The sequence below is a fragment of the Pongo abelii genome, chromosome 7 (genome assembly GCF_028885655.2).
Source record: "Pongo abelii isolate AG06213 chromosome 7, NHGRI_mPonAbe1-v2.0_pri, whole genome shotgun sequence".
In the NCBI taxonomy this organism is placed as follows: domain Eukaryota; kingdom Metazoa; phylum Chordata; class Mammalia; order Primates; family Hominidae; genus Pongo; species Pongo abelii.
The window spans coordinates 157,240,812-157,264,430 of record NC_071992.2 but is presented as its reverse complement, the minus strand read 5'-3'; the positions used below and the strand labels follow the sequence as shown (position 1 = coordinate 157,264,430).

The following is a 23,619-nucleotide window of genomic DNA, read 5'->3' as shown; positions in this document are numbered from 1 at the left end:
TACATAATTCTGAGTCTTGAAGCCCAGCCTCAGGATGTGGCCGTGCTCAGTGGCTTGAGAGAACACTCTCTAGCGCCTAGATGACAGGGAGCATTGAGACACTGAATAGAGTTTGCTTTCTCTCCAGCAGCAGAGGGGAAGCTGCTTTGGGGCTTGAGGGGAGGACACGGGTCTGTGGTGATGCCTTATTCTATCTCAGATCTATACTCTGCAGAATACTTTGATCACATCGGGCCACAAATAAATTTCAGTGTGTGATCATACAGCTCTGATAATTGAGATTAAAGCTATAGGAAAAACAACTCTCAGAACTTTGAACTCATTCTCATAAGTGAGATTTTTCAAATGAAGATTATTATAATTTCCCCTTTTTTCATTTTTACAATATGAATTTGGTTTTGATGATGAAATATAGCATTTGATTATTTTTTCTACCTGTGAATAGTGTTTAAAAATTGTGGCAATTAATCTTCAAGATTGATTGAATTTGATAATGGTGCATTTTCCTCATCATGTAATTGGTGGTCTGCAGTAATTCCTCTGAAATCTGCATCAGACAACTAAAAGCCACTGAATGTTTCCATCAGAGTAACTGTGGTATTTTTCTGCCTATCTAAATACCTATCTTGGTTTAATTCTTGCACCTTTATTTTTGTGCTCGATAATAAACCTACTTATGATGCAAAACAGGTTTTAAATTGAGACTTAGTTTTTGTTTTGTAGAAACAAGAGCTTCTACTATTTGTAGAAGTTAAACAAATAGTTCTAGACCTAAAGCTTTTTACTTAACTGAATGGATTAATTCAGTTCCAATTGGTCAGTCTTGAGTGCCTGCTATGTGGAAGGAGTAGAAACTCTTGTTCCTTGTAAAGGATGGAAAATATAGATGGAAAATAGCATTTATGTACCCACCCTCCATTTTGATGACTGTTTGTTCATTTGTTTACACAGTCATTCAATAAATATTTATTGAGCACCCAGACTTAGATGCTAATGCAGAAAATAAAGGTTTTGAGACGAATAGTCCTTAGATCGGTAATAGCACATAGTTGTCCACTGCTAGTTGAGGGAGTGTTTCTCCTACTTCAAGAGAAAATAATGAGTAAATGTTCATACTTTCTTAATGCATATTAGGTTATAAATTCCTAATAGTTTAAAGAGAGTATGCTCATCTGATGTCTTTTATCTTCTCTGTAACAAAGAGATATGGCAGGCTTACTGGAGGAAGTATGAAATCAGTGAATTGTAGTGCTTCCTAGGCATGCATTGTTCAATTTCCAGATAGTTTTAACTGGCCATTTGAGATTTGTCTTCATGATTTGAAAGTGGAGTTTATACTATGATTTCTCCAGCTGCTCATCTAAACATGAAGAGGATGAGTGGGTAGGTTCAACATGGCTTGGGTTTACCAAGCAATTCAAATAGAGGGATAATGGGAGACAGGGGAGCTGGTTGTCTTTGCAAGGGACAGTCATAATGAGGAACCATCCAGTATGAAGTAGACAAAGATTGGTGTGGAGTGAGAGATGAGTTAACTGGGGGTGGAACTCTTTGAACAAATGGGCTAGCAGGCTAGGAGGCAGTCATTGAAGAACAGGATGTTTGAAAATTTTTTTAGGGCAGAAGTCAATAATACACTTTTTATATAAAGGGTCAGAGTAAATAGTTTAGACTTTCAGGAACAAGGCAAAATGGAGGGTATTATGAAAGTACAGAACAAGAAAGAAGACAAATTTCCACAAATTTTTGCGTTGATAAAATTCGTAATATAATAATTGAGCATTGTTTTCTTGTAACACAGGTGTACTGCTGAAGAGAATGGGATGCGTCTTGGAGGAGGGGTGGATAACATTTCATGTGAGGTTCAAAATGGGTACTCTCATCAAAATCAATTGCAGATTTTAATCTTTTCAGGCTAATCTACAAGGAAATTGTACACATTTCATCTTTGAAAATGTGTTCACAGTGACAGTTACTTGCAAGTATTGATATCACTGTTATCGGCTTTTAAAATTGAGTTTATTCATTGTTTAGAAGGCATTTCAAGAATTCCATTAGATTCTTCTCTTTACTTTAGACTTTAAGCTTGTATTACTTTGCAGATTAATCACTTAAAATTGATGGTTAGATGGAAACATCTCAGCTGCACAGTTAAATGGATTTTGAAGTATGTAAATCCTTTGCCTTTTCACTGGAGTCCAAAATATGCTGCTGGAACTGTAGTTTGAGGTCAGAAAATACATCTGCAAATTTTTGTAGAAATGGAAATTTCCCTTCTTGTTTTTACTTTTGACAGCATGGGAAGGGTGTGGAGCACCTGAAGGTTATTATGATTCAGACCCTATTCGTTGTTTCTTAATGTCCCATTTAAGTGGTCATAGATTATATGAGCTTTTCTTAATAGGAGACCATTTTATTTCTGTAATTATTTTTTGGTATAACTCACGTTTGTATCTTTAACATCAAGCATAATTACCGACACAATGTTAACTACATGAAAGGTACTCAGGAAACATTTATTTATATTTTTAACATCAAGCATAATTACCATCACAATGTAAACTATATGAAAGGTACTCAGGAAACATTTATTGAATGCATATATCTAATATTTTTCTTTTAAAACAGTGTTGTTTTTCCCATTCCTTTTGTTGTAGGTGAAGAGCGATTATATGTTAGAGATAGCTGATCAAGTGGACCAGGAAATTGCTTTGAAGTTGGGTTGTCTAGAAATACGGTAAGATGATAACTCTACATTGAGGCCTTTATTTATCGAATTTTTAATTATTTTTTAATATTTTCCAGGTATTTTCCTTTTCTTCACAGGGATTATCAGTGAAATACTGAATAAAATTTGAGTAAATTATGAACTATTGGTTTGGTGCAGAAGTAATTGCAGTTGTTGCCATTAATTTTTGTTTATTATTCAGATGCCTCTCCCCCAGTTTTTATCACTCAACAACATAAACATTCCTTATATATACGTATAAATGTATGTCTTCCCTGATTTTAGGCGATCATACTGGGAGATGCGGGGCAATGCACTAGAAAAGAAGTCTAACTATGAAGTATTAGAGTAAGTATTATACTTATAATCTATACCTGCAAATATGCAGAACTAAATTCTTAGTTTATTTTAAAATTAAATACTGATTCTGAAACACTACTATTTCTAAAATTTTGTATCTGGAAGAAGAAAAGAACAGAATCCTTGATGACATTGATTGTGTTAGTAAACATTTAGATTTGTTGATAGATGTCTTAAAGCTAACATTGTATATGGCCCATTAACATATACACTTCGTGTAGATTTAATCATTGCAAGATGATATTTTTTTCTAATTTATATTGAATTCTACAGCTGCCTATAAATTATTATTCATATTCTCTGTATAAGTTACTGCAGATTGTTTTTCACAAATAGAGATATGGAAGTTACTGCTCATGTATCAGAAAAATCTAGAATAACTAGAAATTTTTCCAATAATGAAATTAATTTGTGCATCAGACTGTTACATTGGATTGTATTAAATTAACCCAACATGGAGTTTACGTCGTGGGAGGCTAGAAACCCTATACTTCATCTTTTTCATAATTAATTCAGCAAAAGATAACTGAACACTGAGTCCTTTGTAGCTAAGTGCCAGAGATTTGGAAATAAAACAAAATTTTAACCCCCAGGAAGCATTCCGCTAAAAGGAGACTCTCAGACAAGTAAGCAAAATTATAACATAATGTGCTAAAAACTAAAGTGGAAGTATCAGCTGGGTGTTTACAGGAGAATGGTACTTGATGTGTGAGGTGTTTTCACATGGAGATGTTATTTAACCTAAGTCTTAAAGAATGAGTGATTCACAAAGTGTAGATATGTGGGGTTTGTTGCATGGGAGCCAGGAAGCCAGTCAAGAGGATAAATCAGCATTTGCAAAGGCACAGAAACATGGACCATCAGGCAAAGGTTAGGAAACTAAGTTGGTTGGGGGTAGATAGAATACCATTCTTATGAGGGAGAAAGGGATATGTATACAGGGACCAGGTCATTACCTATCTAGTACATTCTTCAAAGAGTCTGGACTTGGCCTTTGAGCATCGCTGACTCATCATTTCAAGCAGGACAATTAGATGATGAGATTCGCAATTTAGAATTCCATATTTGTGAGATTAGAATTTTATTAAAGAAGATTGAAAATGGAAGCAAGGAGCCAGGAAGCTGTTGTTCCTTTCTTGTCCATGTGAGAATGATGAGGCTATGAGACAGAAGGAAGCAGTGGCCATGGAGACACGGGCTAGCAGAGGCAGAGTCTGTGTGACTGGAGGCTGATTACATTTGAATCAAGGACAGGGAGGAACCCAAGGAGTCTCTTGGTTTTCTGTCATGGGCCACTATGGATACCAGTCACAGAAAAGGAGTGTGCTTGAGGAGAAAGAAGACAAGTTACTTGGAGCATGTTGATTTTTAGTTCTAAGGGAACATTCATGTTTTTTAAAATGAAAAAGGAAAGATAAATGTTGGTTTATTTCACTGTTATGAAATGACAAATACCAGTAGCATTAAAAAAAATCTCTTATGGTACCCTGTGCTTAGATCTTGGTTTCTAGTACCAGTCTTCAGTGAAAGGAACCAGAGCTCCTTGGAAAAATGCAGTTTGAGGGAGAGGAGGAAAAATACAAGGGTGAGCCCTAGAGCAGCTTGTAGTGCCAGAAAGAAGGAAGTGCTCAAAAAGCAAAACGATGGGGCTGTGTCGAAGGATGAATGAGCCGGTGGAAAGAGTTCCCAGTGACAAAAGCTGGAACAATTCGAGCAACAAATTAAGTTACATAGTATTAGATTGTAACCCAAAGTATAAATTAAATACCCATGAGTCCATAGTAATATAGATATTTGAATAAATATTTAAAGGAGCAGTGACAAATTTCCTCTATAGAAAAATTCCAAATAATTTATGTAAATACCCTCTCTCAAAGGAGGTGGGGCACAAAACTCACCTCTAACGTATGAGCTACATTTAGTGGCTTGTTTCTAAACAGTATAATAAGGAAAGGAAGTGTGGGGAAAAAGTAACTTTACAGTGAAGAAACCTGACAGGCATGACCTCAGCCAGGTGGTCAAAGTCAACATCACCGGTGATCAGTCATGTTGATAGTGTGCAACCATAATGTAATGTGTTGGGAAAGGCACTTTACCTCTGTGGCCTTCCTCATAACAAAAACCCATAACCTCAGTCTAATCATGAGAAAAAACATCAAACAAATCCCTCTTCAGGGACATTTTACAAAGTACCTAACCAGTACTCCTCAAAACTGTCAAAGTCATGAAGGAAACGGTGGAAGTCTGAGAAACTCACATATCCAGGAGTTGCCTAAAGAAACATGATGATTACAGGTAATGTGGTGTCCTCCATAAGATACTGGAACAGAAAAAGGATAGGGAAAAAAACTGATGAAATCTGAGTAAAGTATAGAGTTTGTTAATCATAATATATCCATACTGGTTTATTATTTGTGACAAATGTACCAAAGTAATGCAAGATATTAATAGTAGGGGGACCTGGGTGTGGACTCCACAGGATACTCTCTTTGTAACTCTTTTGTAAATCTAAAACTATTGTAAAATAAAAGGCCTATCTAAAAAAAACCTGATGGGAGAATTGAGGTCAGCAAGTAGTTAGAGATGATCTAAAAAGGTACGATAGATGGCGAATAGTTAATGTGAAGTCAAGAAAGGAGTGCTAGTTCAGTGGCCTGGCTAAGTTACAGGGAGAGGACTCCAGGAACACATGTGATCATCTTTCAGGGTCACTGTGGAAGCCTACTCTAGTATAGTGGCTGGGGAAAAAGAATAATGTGAATTGTATTCTACCCTATCTCTATGTGAGGCCAAGATAGGAAAATGAAATGGTAACTGAAAGATAGAGTCTGTGTGAGAACCAGAGGTATACAAAGGAATGAAGAGAGCCAGACATACTGGCAAAAGGATACAGAGTTACAGGAAGAGAGACACTTGAAAGAAATTTCCATGAATAATACATTGACATGTTTTTAACAGCCAAAACAGTTAAAGAAAGAAAAACAGGTTGTCTGTCAAGGTGAATTAGTGAATGGTATGTTTGGAGAGAAGAATTTTAAGTTCAAGATCTGTTTGAAATGAGAGTCAAATTTTGCACTAAAGTTACTGTAAATTTGGCTTATTTCTAGAAATTACAGAACTTCAGATGATCAGAGAAGAGGTAAATGGAAGAGGACAACTTAGGGCTTTAACCAGTGTTAAAGGCTTGCAAAACCTTACGTAGTTTTTGTCAGGGGTCAGTGAAATGGAGAATATGAGAATTGCTATACATAAGTAAGGGCTTGTGATTATTATTACTTGAAACAGGAGAACTAGACACAGCATGAGTTTGTAAATTAGATCCTTCTTAGAGGATTGCATGGAAAGTTGAATGATCTATTGTTTTGATATGGCTGTTTCATCTTAGTTAATTTATATGTGCGATATTTAAAGTAAGTAAATATGATAGTTAAAAGAAAGAGGAATCTTCAGTTTCTTGTAGTTCTAGGATACTATTGTGCTTATTTTGCTGTCCCCTCTTTCTAAATTCCTGTGCTTTTGCTCCACTGTAGTGATTCTTTACAGTTATACAACTTGTGTGAATTCAGCACCCTATCTCCATATAAGTAGATTAGTTGAGTGACCTCTTGAAGCAGAATATCTGGGTTCAAGTCCTTATCGTACCTTGACTATTCTATTCGCCAAATTTTATTAGTAAGCTCTTGGTGTCTGTTTCCAAACGTGTAAAATGGGGATAATGGTGATACCTACCTATATATGGGATTGTCGTAAGGAGTTAGATGAGATAATTTATGTCAAGAGCTTAATACATACTGTAGCCAACACTGAATAAATGTGGACTATGATTATGATTATTAACCATGGGAGATATTGATTGTCAATCAAGATAAAAACCAAACTGTAGAGTTTCTTTAAAGAGCATTAAGAAAAAAAAAATAGAAAACAATGTTATTGTTCATCTGTTGATTTAATTTTGAGCCCTTTTAAAATGATTTTTATTTATTTGTTTTCAAAGGTAATAATACATTCTAGTTAGAGAAAAAGTGAAACTACACTGTCAAGGAAATTTCTTCAACTCCTCTCACTGATAACCACCATCATAGTTTTAATAAATATCCTTATAGCTCTCTGTTTTAACACTTGTGTGCACATTCAATGCATAGTTTTAATATAAGTGGAATGATCCTATATGCATCTTGCTTTTTTTATTCAACTTTGTTTAATAGATCTTTCCATGTGACTAAATAAAAATATACATTAGTATACTAGTCCACCCAATGAGTATATAATGCTACATTTAAACAGCCACATAATAGTGGACATTCAGTTCAGGTTAATAACAGTGTAAGGCATGGTGCCATTTTTTGTTCATTTTTGCCTATATGATAGGCAACAGATGATAACTTGCTTTATATTAGTTTGATTACTGGTGATATTAAACCTCTTCACATATATGGCCATTTTTAAGTTTTTTTTGGTGAATTAACTATTTTAAATAAGCTTTTCTAATGTGTTTATTTTTTCTTTATTAATTTTAAGCAGTCTTTGTCATGTTAACACATCTGGTAATGTTAGTTCTGTATTTTCTTTCCCAGCTCGTCATTTTCTTTCAACTATGTGTATATGGCTCTCATCATACAGAAGCTTGTCTTTCTTTAATGTAGTAAAATCGTATTTTCATTTTGGTTTTTGAGTTTTAAGATCCGATTTTTAAAAAGGCATTCCAGAACTTAAGATTGTTAAATGTTTGTTTTGAAACTTTTGTGTATTCATTTCTGTTTTTACATTTTCAAATGTGTGGATTTTAAAAATACTTTCTTTTTAAATTAACTTTTGGCTGAATGGCATTATGCTCAGATAGCATGGTCTATGTGATAAGAGCTTCTCAACTTTTGTGGAGACTTCTTTTGTGGACCCTAGAATAAGATCATTTTCCCCTAGTGTTTTATCATGAAAAAGTTTCAAAATACAAATAAGTTGAGAGGCTTGTTCAGTGAGCATCTGTCTGTCTATCACCTGAATGCTACAGTTACTAACATTTTGTTGTATTTGCTTTGTGTGATCAGTTTTTATCAATGGTTTAGTGTGATTCAAAAAATGCATTTCCTAATCAAGCTTGTTAACATACCCATCTGTGATAATGACTTTGCCAATTTCTTCCTATAAGTCTATTAATTTTTCCTTGATATTTTGAGGCGCTTTTATTTAAACATACAAACAATATACCTTCTTGGTAAATTGAATCTTGCATCATTATGTAGTGATTGTCTCTATGCCTGATAATTTGTTGTTGTTGTTCTGAAATCTGTTTTGCTTTCTTTAGGTTAGCCTTGACCTGGTTTATACTTTTCCATTTCTTCACTTTCAGCTTTTCTGTGTCCTTATACTTTTAGGTGTGTCTTTTAAAAATGTCATAGTGCTGGATTTCTTAAATCCAGTTTGCTAAGTGTTTCTTTGAACTGACAGGTTTAGTACATTTGTATTTCTTAGGATGAGTGATATATTGGACTCGCTTTTATTATTTATTTCCAGTGTCCTAGAAGAAATAAGCTGTTTGTGAGTGCATGTGCTGTGTATTTCTTAGTTGGTATTCTTATTCCACATTTTCTTCTGTAATTACGTTGAAATTTATAAACATCTCTACTCTTTCATTAGTTACCCTTACATTTAACCTTCTATATTAACCAACTCCAGATTTTAAACTTATCTAACCCTCTCTTAAACAATGCAAGGACCTTTAAACACCTTAACTCTCCCCATCTTCTTCCAACTTACACATCGTTTTTTCCTGTTATTTTAGTTATATCTTTTCAAAATTGAAACTCCAAATATTAGACATTATTATTTTATACAATTATTATTTTTGGCTTTCCCTACATGTATATTATTTTATTTCTTAAACATCCTATATTGGGCCAGGTGCAGTGGCTCATAACCTATAATCCTAGCACACTGGGAGACCAAGGTGGGAAGATGGCTTGACCAGCATGGATAGCATAGCAAGACCTCATCTCTACAAATAATTTTAAAAATTAGCCAGGCACGGTGGCACGCAGCTGTGGTCCCACCTAGTCGGGAGGCTGAGGCTGGAGGATTGCTTGAGCCCAGGTTTTTGTGGCTGCAGTGAGCTATGATCATGCCACTGCACTCCAGCCTGGGCAACAGAGGAAGACGTTGTTTAAAATAACTATTTTTGTATCTCAGACCACCCTTCTGCTATGCTTTTCCTTTTATTCCAAATATATTGTTCTGCTCATTGTTTTTTTTCTCAACACTGTAAAGATATTCTGTTATGACAAGAAATGTCTGTTGATATTTCTTTATGGTTGCTCTTTCTTTTAAGGTCCTTTTCCTACTTTTCATCTTTTCTAGTTTTATTCATGTCTTATGCTTCGATTTCTTTTTATAAATCCAGTTGGAATAAGACATACTTCTCAATTCTGTAGATTCATGTTTTTCATCTGGAAAATATATGCCACTATCTCTTTAATAATCAACAGATATATTTCTGATCTTTGCTGTCTCTTACATTTTTCGTATTTTCTATCTCTCTGTCTCTCTGGATTCTCTCTTTTTTGGGGGGATTTTTCTTTGTATTTGTCTTCTAATTATTTAATTCTCTTAAGTAGTATCTTTATGCCATATGTTGTTCATTGTTTATTTCATTATACCACTTATATTTTTTCATTTCTAGACATTCCATTTCATGTGATGTAATCTTCATGCTTGGTAACCTCTGGTATGCCCATCTGTGGTGTTTGTGCCGTTTATTTCTTCAAGTTTTTATGCATAGCTGTTTTCTGTTCTGTATTTGACAATAACCTTGAGGTACTGAGGTGTCTCAATCTGCTGTTACTCTGACTCTCACTCAGGCCACCAAAGTGGCTTGAATCAGAGGCTAGTGGCCCTAGACTGGGCAAGCTGAGTTCCAGGGGGCTTCATTTACACTGCTGCGGCTTCTGACAAGAGCCAGGAAATGATGCCACTTCCACCTCCCTCAGGTCCAACCTCAGCGCCCAAGTGCCGGGTTCATCATCCCCACCTTGCAGGTACCGTCGGTCCAGAAACCCAAAAACAGTTTCCCTTCTGCCTGTCATGCTTTGTGTTAGTGTGTGTGTGCTGGGGGCGTCCTAGAAACCGGCATGCTTATCACCCTGTTGCCTAAACATTCTTCATTGTAGCTCAATCTGTGTTTCCAACATTAGTTTCCCTTTAACTTTTATTTATAAGTTTTTTGGTTTTTTTTTTTTTGAGACGGAGTCTCGCTCTGTGCCCAGGCTGGAGTGCAGTGGCGTGATCTCGGCTCACTGCAAGCTCCGCCTCCTGAGTTCATGCCATTCTCCTGCCTCAGCCTCCCTAGTAGCTGGGACTACAGGTGCCCGCCACCATGCCCAGATAATTTTTTGTATTTTTAGTAGAGACAGGATTTCACCGTGTTAGCCAGGATGGTCTCGATCTCCTGACCTTGTGATCCGCCCGCCTCGGCCTCCCAAAATGCTGGGATTACAAGCGTGAACCACCGCGCCCGGCCTAGAAGTTTTTAATATGTAGTTTTTGATGATAAAATTCTGTTTTTAAATCTGTCTCTTTTTAAAAAATTTCACCCTTGTTCTTGAAAGGTAGCTTAACAGATGCTGGGCAAGCAGTCTTCCCACTTTGGCCTCCCAATGTGCTGAGATTATAGGTATGAATCACCATACCTGGCCCAATAATAGCTTAACAGAGAAAATATAACTATTAACCTAGTTACATTTTATATAATAAAGATACTTAACAATATTGCATTTGGCCATTGTAAAGGCCGATGCCAGTGCTTTAGGAGTGGTCTGGCTGAGAGGATGTGCAGGGACTCGCATGCATACACCATGGCTGTTCTACCACAGGAGCAACTGGGAACCCTAGCGGCTCTCTCAAGGAGTGCGTTGGCATTTCTTTTTCCTATTGGTTTTGGCTAGTAACTTGGAGCCATTAGAAATTTATATTTCTTCAGTACAGAAAGGAATTATACATGAATACAGAATACTACTTCTTTCTTATTAGTTCATTTCATGGTTCTCTTTTTCCTTTCTAATAAGAAAACTCATGAAATGTTCCACATAATTTATTAGATTCCAGCAGGAATTTTAAAGTCAAACTCAGTTGTTTACAGCCTAATGCAGAATGCCCTTTCAGCTTTACTGTACTTTTTTTTTTTTTGACGGAGCCTTGCTCTGTTGCCCAGGCTGGAGTGCAGTGGCATGACCTCGGCTTGCTGCAACCTCCTCCTCCCGGGTTCAAGCGATTCTCCTGCCTCAGCCTCCCAAGTAGCTGGGATTACAGGTGCCCACCACCATGCCCGGCTAATTTTTTTGTATTTTTAGTAGAGATGGGGTTTTACCATGTTGGCCAGGCTGATTTTGAACTCCTGACCTCAAGTGATCAGCCTGCCTCGGCCTTCTAAAGTACTAGGATTACAGGTGTGAGCCACCATGCCCGGCTGCTTTACTGTATTTCTAAATGACTTTTTTTGTTTTTGTTTGTTTGTTTGTTTGTTTGTTTGAGACAGTCTCTCTCTGTTGCCCAGGCTAGAGTACAGTGGCATGACCTCAGCCACTTCCACCTCCACCTCCCAGGTGCAAGTGATTCTCCTGCCTCAGCCACCCAAGTAGCAGGGATTACAGGTGTGCACCACCACGCCCAGCTCATTTTTGTATTTTTAGTAGAGATGGGGTTTCATCATGTTGGCCAGGCTGGTCTTGAATGCCTGACCTCAAGTGATCCACCCGCGTTGGCCTCCCGAAGTACTGGGATTGCAGGTCACCACGCCCAGCCGTAAATAACTGCTTTGAGTTATACTGGTACTACTACCACTAAGGCGCAGTTTCTGAGAGTGACAAACACTATCTAGAAACCAGCTAGAGACTTCATCAGTCTTTCCTTTCATGTCTTTCCAATCTAGGAAGAACCAAGGAACTTTTTTTGCAGGCAAAGGAAAAGTATAAGACAGTGAAGTCCCCCAGCCCCTGTCCCTTGTACGTTACTTCCTGTGGGCTCACACAACAGGGAACAACTGGAGTGCAAAACAGACAAGACTTTTATTTACATCATTTGTAGATAAGAGGTGAGGAGGAGAGAAGGCAGCTACCAAAGGAGGTCAAATGTTTTAAGAAAAATGTTTTTCATTAGCCTTTAAAAGTACATTGCTGATATTGACAAACCAATACAATGTTAAAATTAGGATTTCTAATATGGCATTAGAGAAGGAAGACTCTTATTTTCCAGTAATTATTCCCCAAATTAGAGAACTATAATGTGAAATTATTTTAAATGAACCATCTAACTTTTCGTTTCTGCTTGATTCCTTATTTAAGTGGTTTGCTTTTTTTTTTAGAAATTTGTTTTTAATCATCTTTGCATTTAGTATATTTTGCTATAGTGGTTTGTATAGTTGTTTCTCTTCACTATGGAGAATGTGAGCTGCATTCTATTGTGCGGGGAATGTATTCCCCACACATTATATAGTATTTGATATCTATAAGATATTCCATAGGTATTTCTCAAATGGATAAATTTGTGGTTTAAAATTAGCTGAGCTTAGTTATTGTTGTACTTGTTTTCATTTTTCTTGTCAACAGCAGTCAATTGCATCCTTTAGTTACTTATAATATCAAAGGAGGAGGTGCTGGTAGATTTGTCAGGAATTGATGGTTGCCTCACTGAGACAGAAGTTTATTTCTCTCTCATATAAAACAAGTGATAGACAATCAGTGTTTCTCAGTCACTGGGGCTACAGGTTACTTTAATTTTACCATTTTGTAATCCATAGCCACCTCATAGCCTAAGAGGCTGCAGAACGTTACTCATCACGTATGTATTCTAGTCCCCAGGAAGGAGGAAGAGATGGGCATTGTCTTTCTCTTTCTTTTCAAGGACACAAACGTGTATACAGTAAGTCTTCACTTAACGTCAATAGGTTCCTGGAAACTATAAGTGAAAGACATAAAGTGAAACCAGTTTTACCGTGGGTTAATTGATATAAACAAGAGTTAAGTTCTTGTGGAATATTTCTGGTCACAAAAACATCCCCAGCTTCTAAGTAGAGACCCAAAACACTTCTAATATTAAACGTTGGAATAAATGTAAGCATATATTTTTAAAAATCTGATTTAAAAAAACAGATAATTATTTACCCAGTTATTCCAGTTCAAGGTCGTGGGTGGCTAGACCCTATCCCAGCAGCTCAGGGTGCAGGGCAGGAGCCAGCCCTGGACAGAATGCCATTCTCGTCACAGGGAGTACTCACTCCCCCTGCCCCATACTCACTCATCCTGGGACAATTCAGACACACCAGTTCCCCTAACATGCACATCTTTGGGATGTGGGAGGAAACTGGAGTAACCATAGAAACCCCACACAGACACAGGGAGAACATGCACACTCCATATAGTGGCCCAGCTGGGAATCAATTTTTTTTCTCATCAACATTATAATGAAACAACATTAAATAATAACGACATTATTTATGAACCTGCTGTTTAATACTTTCCATTAGAGGGACATAGGAGAAAACGTAGTCACATAGCCATACCTGCTACAGAAGAGACTGGGGAAGGCAGCACTTTACCTGGCCAAAAGACAACTTCGTCCCCAGGATGAAGGGGAGAATGTCATTAAGAAACAGCAATCTCTGTTGCAGTTAGATAATTTTAACATTTGTCTGTTAAGAAGCTTGAGTATAATTTAGAGGTGAAAGTACCACCATACTATTTCTAAATTAAATATACTCAATTCTGACAGTTTTGGAGAAAGGGTAAGATAGAGTTACTACATGGAAATGCCTATTTAAGTTATATTTGAAGTTAGTTTTGGCTGCATTTTTGCCTGGGTTTTAAGTATTTGAGGGATTATGTTCACAAAATATTAAACAGGGTCACCAGACAAGAATCTTCTCAGAAATATTGCCAGAAGAGAAATAAATTTATCCTTGACATAAAAATTTGCTTATAATAAGCTTAGTTTCTTTTTAATATGTAAAGAAAGTTGATTCCCATCTGAGGCTTCTAAAAGCCAGCTGTGTTATGAATTTGTGGGTATGAATACACATGTTCAGGATAAGGCCACAGGCTGGGACTAGATGGGCACCTAGAGGGTTCATCTCAGTGAGTGGGGAATACTGATGGCAGTCAGCTGGTGCAGGTGGGGAGGGGCCCTCCTACTCAGCCTCTTTTCCTGAACCATTCTGGATGGCCACTGTGGTGTGAAAGGAGGAATACGAGGCAGTGCACAGTCATCATGCAGGAATGTGGGAGGGCAGAGCTCTCTAAGGATTTTCCAAAAATGCTAAATGGCAACAGGAATCAGTGGAGTGTTGAATGGGATTTTGAGGTTTAGCAAAAGAGAAAGAAGACCATATCAGTCAGCAGTGTTCTAATAAGTCTTTCACTTAAAGGATAGAGGTCAGTTAAACATTAAGAGAGTTCTGGTTAAAATTGGCCAGAAAAACGTTAAATCTCGATGGCTAAGTGTATTGGTTTTAAACTCTTATCTTATAGTACTTTTCACACTGTGTTGTAGTTAGTTGTTTATATAATTATCTCACTTAAGAAAAGGAAACATATTAGCGACTTTTCTACCCCATGATCTGTTATAGTGCCTAGTATGTCATATGGTCTCAGTGAGGGAGTAAATGAATACAGCCTCTCTTTTCTTTGTAGCTTCAAATCCACATAATTTGAATCTTAGTGAATAGATCATAGAAACTGTTTTTGTTAGTCCTTAGAGAGAAGTAGGAAAGGTAATACTTAGAAGCCCTCTGCTATGTATATAAAAGCAGTCCCGAGGAAAGGCTTCTTAACATACAGCTGTCTCCTGTGAGATCTGCTGCCTTCTGCATTGTCATGGTAGACCTCTCTCCTCATCCCTCTATACCTTCTTTCTCCAGTCTTTCTGAGCAAGGCAAGAACCTTGAGTGGTTGTCCCTGTGGTAACTCTGCACCTATCCCCAGTGCTCATGCATTTCACCCATCCCTGTCCTTACTGAGGAGCCTTTGGGCCCACAGCACCAAGCCCTAGAGAATGAGGGTGCCTGAAGTCCTAGATTCGTTGCTCTGGCCCAGCCCCACCCATTGCAGCTTTCTGCGACAATGGAACTGCTCTGTGACTGCCCCACCTAGTTTGGTAGCCTCTAGCCACATGGGACTGCTCATCACTTGAAATGTGATGAGCATTGCAGTTGGGAACAGAATTTTAAATTTAATTCAACTAATTTAAGTATAAATAGCTACATATCACTAGTGGTTGCATATTGGACAACACAGTTCTAACCTAATATTAGTGTCTTGTCATCTGTGTATGGGTTCAAGAGGTTTCTCTGAACTGATGTGGGAATCCAATAAACTGATGCTTGGGTTTGGGAATTGGGGTTTGGCAGTATTCTGAAAGCTTCATGTGAGTTAGTTTTTTATTACATGAGTTTAAATGCATTTAGGACATATCCTTTGACAGTTAATACAGTAAGGAATTATTGTATGATAAAGGTGGTGATTTTGTTTATGATGTGTAAGTTGTATTTGTTGTTTTATTCACATACAGGACAGTTGTGTAGAGTTTGGGCTCAGAGAAGGTTTTTATGCCACTTGAGGCAAAACTACTGCTGATTAGAGTGCACATTGTAAACCAGTCCCAAACAGACAGATCGTGGAGAGAGGCGACCTCATATTAAAAATGGGACAGCCTACAAGTCCCTGTTTGGTTTCCTAAGGCTTTAAATTTAGATATCTATAATAGGCTTTCCCTAAAAACTTTGAACATAGTACCTTAGGTGCGCTCAGAGTCCTCTATCACAAAACCTGAAGTAGTTTGATTTCTAGATTAAATTAAAATGTGTTAAAGGCAGTTTTGCAGAATTTTTACCATGACCTTGTGTACTTGAGCCTCATTTTTATTTTCTCAACTGCCAGGTATCAAAAAAGTTCTAACATATGGACAAATGTTACAAATTCATTATTAGTCAAAAGAAGTTTAAGAAAACCTAAACTGTATATATGCTAATTATTAGCCTTTAGGTTTCTTTTTTTTAATGGACTTGTCTTCACCTTTGAAGTAAAAGCAATACCTAGTATTCATCTTTATTTTCAAAAAATATATGCTTCCTTTCATTTTTCTTGAATCATACAACACTTTTGGTTTATCTTTAATTTTCTTATTTGTGACAGCAATGAATATGGTAAGTTCTTTAGTTATGGCTGGCTCTGAGAAAAATAGATGTGTAGCTGGGTTGACTAATAGCAGTTGACAGCCACACAGTGGGGGAGAGGATATTCCCTGCCCTGGTCTTTCCCTCAACCAAATACTGACGTGTATGTTGCCTTCTTGAAACATGGCCAGTTGCCTTCTTGAAATCCCTACTAGAAGGGCATGCATGTACACCTTGCCCATGGGTCTGTTTTAGGCCCTCACATGTCTAAAACAGAACTGTTGATGCCCACCCACCTTCCCGTTCTCGGTGCGTAGCTTCAGCATTCCCTCACACCTCATGTCCAGTCACTTATCCCTGTTGCCTCTTTGTCCACAGTAGCCCCTCCATCTCACCACTTCTCACCGCCTCTACTGTCCACCAGCAAAGCTCAGGTCAGGCCATGCCTCCCTCTGCATTAAACAGTGAGACCCAGGGCATGTGGACCAGAAGCTGTCCAGACAGCAGTGCTTTCTTCTAAGGCAGAACAGAAACTGCCCCCTTCACATTCCAGGAACTTCATAAACAGTCTTACTTAAACCTCAGCACCACTGCATGGTAGTAGGAGTTCACATCCCCGCTTTACAAGTAACCGGAGGTTCGCAGGTGTTAACAGCAAGTCTGTCCTATGGCAGAGCCAAGATTCAAATTAAGAACTCTCTGAGGCTGGGCGGAGTGGCTCATGCCTGTAATCCCAGCGCTTTGGGAGGCTGAAGCGGGCAGATCACTTGAGGTCAGGAGTTCGAGACCAGCCTGGCCAACATGGTGAGACCCCCATCTCTACTAAAAATACAAAAAATAGCTGGGCGTGGTAGTGCAGGCCTGTAATCCCAGCTACTCGGGAGACTGAGGCACGAGAATCACTTGAAGCCTGGGAGGCAGAGGTTGCAGTGAGCTGAGATTGGGTCACTGCATTCTAGCCTGGGTGACAAAGCGAGACTCGGTCTCAAAAGAACAAACACTCTGATATGAAAATAAGTGCTTGCTGTTACGGAATAGTGGCTTGAAAATGTAGATAGAGGCAGAAATGCTCAAGAATACCGCCTTGTAGATTCCAGAGTGTGTCTTTTGTGTACTAATTTTGCTACTTTTCAGTAGTGATTGGCATAAAAATTCTTAAAATGCAAAGACCCTGTGTTTTTAGGAGGCAAAGTGAAAAGGAAGAACTTGTGTGGATACTTTTCCATCTTCATATCCAACTGTCAAAATAGATAATGATGGTTCTGTAAAGGTAAGGAAGGGAAGTTACAAACAAAAGTGGCTAGGGACAGAAATGTAAAACCAGTAGTTGAATGAATTAACTGATGGGTAAAACCAGAAAGTAGTATATCGTAGAAGCTGAGAGAGAATTATAGGATGTAATGAACATAATAGCAGAATAAGAAAGAATGAGAACTGAGACCAGTTTTGGATTTAGCAGAGGAGGAATTCATTGGCTTAGGAACTACTAGCAGTTAGATTATAGAATAAGGGATTTAAAATGTTTGAATATAGTATCAACCAAATAAACTCTTGACATGATGTCTCTGGTTTTGTTTATAACGCCAGCTAACTTAACGGTTACGGTTGAAGAAGTCATCCCTGTTTCTTGATACTTTATATTCAGTTTATTATATGTGATATAGTATGTGATTCTGAAAAGATACCTGTATTTCCCTTTTCTCCTTGATCCTTTTATGTGTCTCCTGACATTCCTTAATGTCGTCAGAGGCATTATTTCACATTACTAGCATACAAGTGACACCTAGTGGCCAAAACATCTGAGTAAGTTAGTAACCAAAGTACTAGGAAAAGAATCAGCTATTCTTTCCAACCTATTTTCTTGGCCAGAGCGTTGAGGTTCTTGATAATAATGATCAATTTAATTTTGTTGCCTGACTTAAAGAACATTGCTGCGATTTCCAGCATTTCCATAAATTCACCTTTTTTTACCTAGGGCATAAATTTATCTGTTTGTTTTTTCCTAATGTGAAACCGAGACAAGTGAATGAGTCCCTTAATCAAAAAAGTCTATTTTTAAAAATAGTCAACTTTTAGGATAAACCTAAGGGATTTATTTCTGTAACTTCTAGGGTATATCCTGAATCATTTACTAATCAGGCTAGCTATTTTCTCTACAAATACAGTATTACCCAGTTGGAAGTGATGTTTATAACTTTCAAGCAATATCTGAAAAAGGACAGTTTTTAATACATTATAATTTACAAAGAGGGAATATTTTAGAAGAGTTTTCAACAATAAGGGTAAAAAAAGAAAAAACCAAGAGGATTTCTATTTAAACCAACTTGTATTCATGTTTCCAGTACATATCTAGAAAATGATTTGTCCCATCCTTCCTGTGAATATACTGGTAAATTAAAGCATTATTATACTTGTTTCCTTCCTAAATAATATATGGAAGGATAAATAATTTACAGTGCTTTTATGTTCTTGCAATTTTGTCATATTAATTGATTTGGTGGTGTTATTTGTTAATACGCTTCTTTTTATATTTCAGAAAAGATGTTGGTTTAAAGCGATTTTTTCCTAAGAGTTTACTGGATTCTGTCAAGGTAATTAGAGTCTCCTTCATCATAATAAAATAACAAAATTATGCCAAGACCTTTTCCCCAGTGGTAAATTGCTTTTGGGAAAGTAAAATATAGTTTCCTTCCTTACATGTAAAATATATAATTTAAAAAGCTGACATTTATTCTAGTCACATTAATGGCAAATAGGTTTTTAGTATAGCTTTCTCCCATAAAACATGGTTTTACTTCTTGATTGTATTTGATACTCTGCTAAGCATAAAACTAAAAAAGTTACGTGCACAGTTATTCCTGTCATCTAGGTCTTTACAGGCTAAAATATTTTGACATGCAGAAGAAAAGGAGCAATATGTAAAATAATCGTGGTGGTGGAATCATTAATATTTTGTGTGTGTGTGTGTGCGCGCGCGTGTGTGCGTATTAGTGCATTTTGAAGGTCTGTCTTTTGTTTCAACCCTTTGGATGCTTCCCCGCATTAGTAGCTTTGGCAGAGCCTCAGTTCTTATCCTTCCCATATCCAGCGTGGAGAGCACCTTGGAGTGAGGTGGGAGAACTCTGAATGTGTGATTCCCCCAGCTAATCCAGAGCACACATCAAGATTTTAAAGAGCAGCAGGGGATATAAACTTTAGGGTTAAGACAGAGTCTGGCTCAGATGAGCTCTGCCATTTTCTAGCCTCAGGGTCTTGGGCCTGGTTTCTTCTTTCTGCAATGAAGAAAAGAGTATTTTGTAGGGTTGATGTGAATATCTAACAGATTAGTAAATATATTACTTAACCACAGCGCCTGTCACGTAGCAACAGTGGATGTTATTGCTCTTACTTTCTATTTTTCAAAGATCTTCTTCTACAGCCCATCAGCTGAAGTCCAAGCAGGAGAAGATACGCATTATGAGAAAATGTAGCTAACTTTGGATAAGTTATTTCATCTTTTGGTATTTCAGTTTACACAGCTGTAAAATGAGGATAAAATCCATTTCTAACACATGAGATTAATAAGAGGATTAAATCTTAGAAAGACCAAAAGAGAGAGAACTGTCGACGTCATGTTGATTATCATTGGGCCAGAGTGTTGGTATAATTTATTGGATGCAATCTGTGACAAAAGCTATGTATTCAGATGTCTGGGTCCTGCTCTCTGTCAAACCCATCCAGAATAGGACTGTAAGGATTAGTCACTGTTTCCCTGAGTCCAGAAAGTAGCAGTATCTCTTCCTCTCTCACGTAGCTTCTTGATAATCTAATGGGAAAAATAGTTATAAAGGTGTTGGCTTTAAAATATAATGCATTCTAGAAATGCAATAAGACATGCATTTAAGAATAGTACAGGAAAAATACACTCTTTATTTCAGCCTCTTTTTCTAGTGATGCTGCTCGACTTTTTCAGTGTTCATTCAAGTTTCCTGATCAATTATTAGTGAAAGACTACAGTGAATTATTAGGGAACAGAATATACTCCATTTAGTGTGGTTGAGGCCAGGACTACAGATCGAGACACTGTCCCAGTCTACAAGTAGCCCACAGACCATTGGCATGAGTGGGTTGAGTCAGATTTGAAAGAGAACAAAGAGTTTTAAATGAAGTTTGGCACAGCGGAAGGGGAATGAGAGAGAATGACAGAACTGTGTCCTTCGGGAGAGTTATTAGGTGTGGGTGGCCCATACTCTTGCAGTTGGGAGAATGGGAGATTCAGTTTGACCTGGAATGTTTTTGGTGTGGGAGCCGAGAAGGCATGGGAAGACCCTTAAGTGGAAGGGATGCTGTTGTGTGTAAACCTGCTGGGTGTTGCAGTGAGGAGGATAGTGGAGACATTCAAACAAGTGTAAGCTACAGTTTTAGTGAATTTACATTGCTGTTGGATAGACGAGTACTCTACCCAGTGTTCTATTGATGGTTATGTCACATTAGTAGTATTGGTCAGGGGTTTTCAGTTAGGAAGCACTGGGTTGTGAAGCCTCAGAATTATTGCAAAGTCTCCTTAAATCTGTATGTGTATAAACAATTAGGAAAAGTGTGACTGTTGTCATTTAGGAGTCCAATACATTCTAGATTTTTAAAGGATCCCCATATTCAAAACGGAACCACAGGTACAGGTCACAGGTGCCATGGTGTGAGTGTAGCCAGAGTGAGACAGGTGCCCAAAGAGGTTCGGTAGAGGACTGGCCCTATCTCCTCCATGACCAGTCCTTCTGAACCTCTGCTTCAGTGTTCCCTCTCCTACTCTTTTCTCACCACGCGAAGTGGAAATGGCAAAATACGCCCTTCTATCTTGGGACCCTGTTTAGTATCTTAATTTTTAATTCTACTTTCTCTTTTTTTTTTTTGAGACAGAGTCTTGCTCCATCGCCCGTGCTCTAGTGCAATGGCGTGATCTCGACTTGCTGCAACCTCCTCCTCCCGGGTTCAAGCAATTCTTCTGCCTCAGTCTCCCAAGTAGCTGGGACTACAGGTGCCCGCCACCACGCCTGGCTGATTTTTTTATTTTTAGTAGAGATGGGGTTTCACTGTCGGTTGGGCTGGTCTTGAACGCCGGACCTCAAGTGATCCACCCACCTTGGCCTCCCAAAGTGCTGGGATTACAGGCGTGAGCCACCGTGCCTGACCTCAATTTTTAATTATGTAGTTTGTTACTTGTTTGTATTTTATCTGCCTTCCTCCACTATATTTTAAGATTGTTGAGGGCAAAGACAATATCTGTTGCTGTCTCCATTCTACACCCTTTGTTTGACATTGTACCTGGCACGTAGTAACATTTGAAATCCTGCTTAATGAATGAATAACAGCAGTACGATGAGTAAAATAAGGGGAGACACTTTCTGGACACTGAGTACAATGTGAACAAAAGGCGTGAAGACAGGATAAGACTTTAGAAGATAGTAGAATTGAAAAGCTAGAAAGTTTCTTTTCTTGGTTATGCCTCTACTGCTCTCCATCCCCACCCCCCTAAAAAAAAAACCTCCTCTGCAGGAAATTTGTGCAGATATCTTAAGATTATGTTTCCAGGCTATCCTTTAGGCTTCCATTGCCCTGGCCTTTGCTGCTGACGCCCATGTGCTTTTTTTTTCTGCCATCTTGAGCTGTACCTGGGTATCGGGTGACTCCTGGTGGCCAGAGAGGGCTCACACCCTAGAAACAGTGAGCCCTCTCTGTTTCTAGGCTGTCTAGGAAACAGAGGTCAGACAGGACAGGGGGTTTTAAGGTTGAGTAGAGTCAATATGCATGATCATTGTGAGCAGTCACTTGGTGTGGGCTTAAATGCTGAGGTAGGAGTTGAGGGGGATTGGGGACTCATTGCAGAGTGTGCAGAGAGTGCAGAGTGTGCAGTATGATCTCTTTTTGGATTCTAGAATATAAATTTGACAGCAACATGGAGCACAGATTGAAAGCAAAAAGACAGAACCGAGAAGAGTTGGGAGGTGATTAAGGAAGATGAGATGTGCAGTGATCAAGGCCTGGATGGAATGGCTTCTGTAAGAATGGGAGGGAAGGATGACTAGAGGGACTTGAGAAAACTTCTTTTTTTTTTTTTTTTTTTTAAGAAACGGTCTCACTCTGTCGCCCAGGCTGGAGTGCATTGGCACGATCTTGGCTCACTGCAGCCTCGGCCACTCAGGTTCAAGCAATTCTCCTGCCTCAGCCACCTGAGTAGCTGGGATTACAGGCATGGACCACCATGCCCAGCTAATTTTTGTATTTTTTTCTGTAGAGACACAGTTTTACCATGTTGCCCTGGCTGGTCTCGAACTTCTGACTTAAGCCATCCACCCGCCTCCACCTCCCAAAGCGCTGGGATTACGGATGTGAGCCATCACACCCAGCCCAGAAAACTTTTTACAAACCAAATAACAGATGTGCTTTTTGAGCAATTCAATTGCTGCTGATTTTGATGTAAATAGAATTAATTTTTAGCTACTGTTAGCTATGGATTCATCAGATTCATGGAGTGGCTCATAAATATGGTTCTTAGAACTGGTTTCTCACATGCCCCTTTTAATAAGGGAATCACTGTAATTTTGTGTACCTAATAGTGTGTATTTGGCTTAGGAATTCATAACCTTAGCCCAAGGTTTTTTCACATTTGACATAAATTCTTTGGACATTGCACTGATTGCCATGAAACTTCTATGGAATATGGTACCAACATATGCCTATGGAATATGGTACCAACATACTATATAATACTATTATATAGTAATTATATATAGTACTATATAATACTATTATATAGTAATTATATATAGTACTATATAATACTATTATATAGTAATTATATATAGTACTATATAATACTATTATATAGTAATTATATTATTACTATATAATACTATTATATAGTAATTATATTATTACTATATAATACTATTATATAGTAATTATATTATTACTATATAATACTATTATATAGTAATTATATTATTACTATATAATACTATTATATAGTACTATATATATAGTACTATATAATAGTATTATATAGTAATTATATAATTACTGTATAATATAGTAACAACTATAATACAAATTAGGTGGTGTCTAGACTGTCAGTGAAACTTCAGCTAGCTAGAAATTCACACCAGTTTCTTGTTTCTTCTGAAATAGCTCTATAGAATGGCTAGGTCAGTTAACATTGGCTTTTACATAAACAGGCTACATTTGTTTCTCCAAAAATCATTTTGTTTTACCTGCTTTTTTTCCCCTTTCTATTTATATTTGTAGAGGATTATTTATAATTAACATTCACATTGGATTGTTGAAAGACTGTTTTATTGTCTTTAGTGAAACTTGGATTAGCTATGTTTTATGCCAAAAATGG

General features: G+C 37.7%; 1 protein-coding gene across 33 annotated transcripts in view; it reads left to right on the top strand.

The window, feature by feature from the left end:
* PTK2 (protein tyrosine kinase 2) overlaps nt 1-23,619 on the top strand; it is a 341,630-nt gene that overhangs the window by 153,674 nt on the left and 164,337 nt on the right. For 32 of the 33 annotated variants that reach the window (XM_054518897.2, XM_063726842.1, XM_054518900.2 and 29 more), the window contains 3 exons: nt 2,658-2,737; nt 3,014-3,076; nt 18,778-18,832. In XM_054518897.2, coding sequence (XP_054374872.1) covers nt 2,658-2,737; nt 3,014-3,076; nt 18,778-18,832 — 198 coding nt within the window. Of the gene's footprint in view, nt 1-1,801; nt 1,858-2,657; nt 2,738-3,013; nt 3,077-18,777; nt 18,833-23,619 lie in introns of all 33 variants that reach the window. The other variant, XM_054518909.2, reaches the window with a different exon arrangement.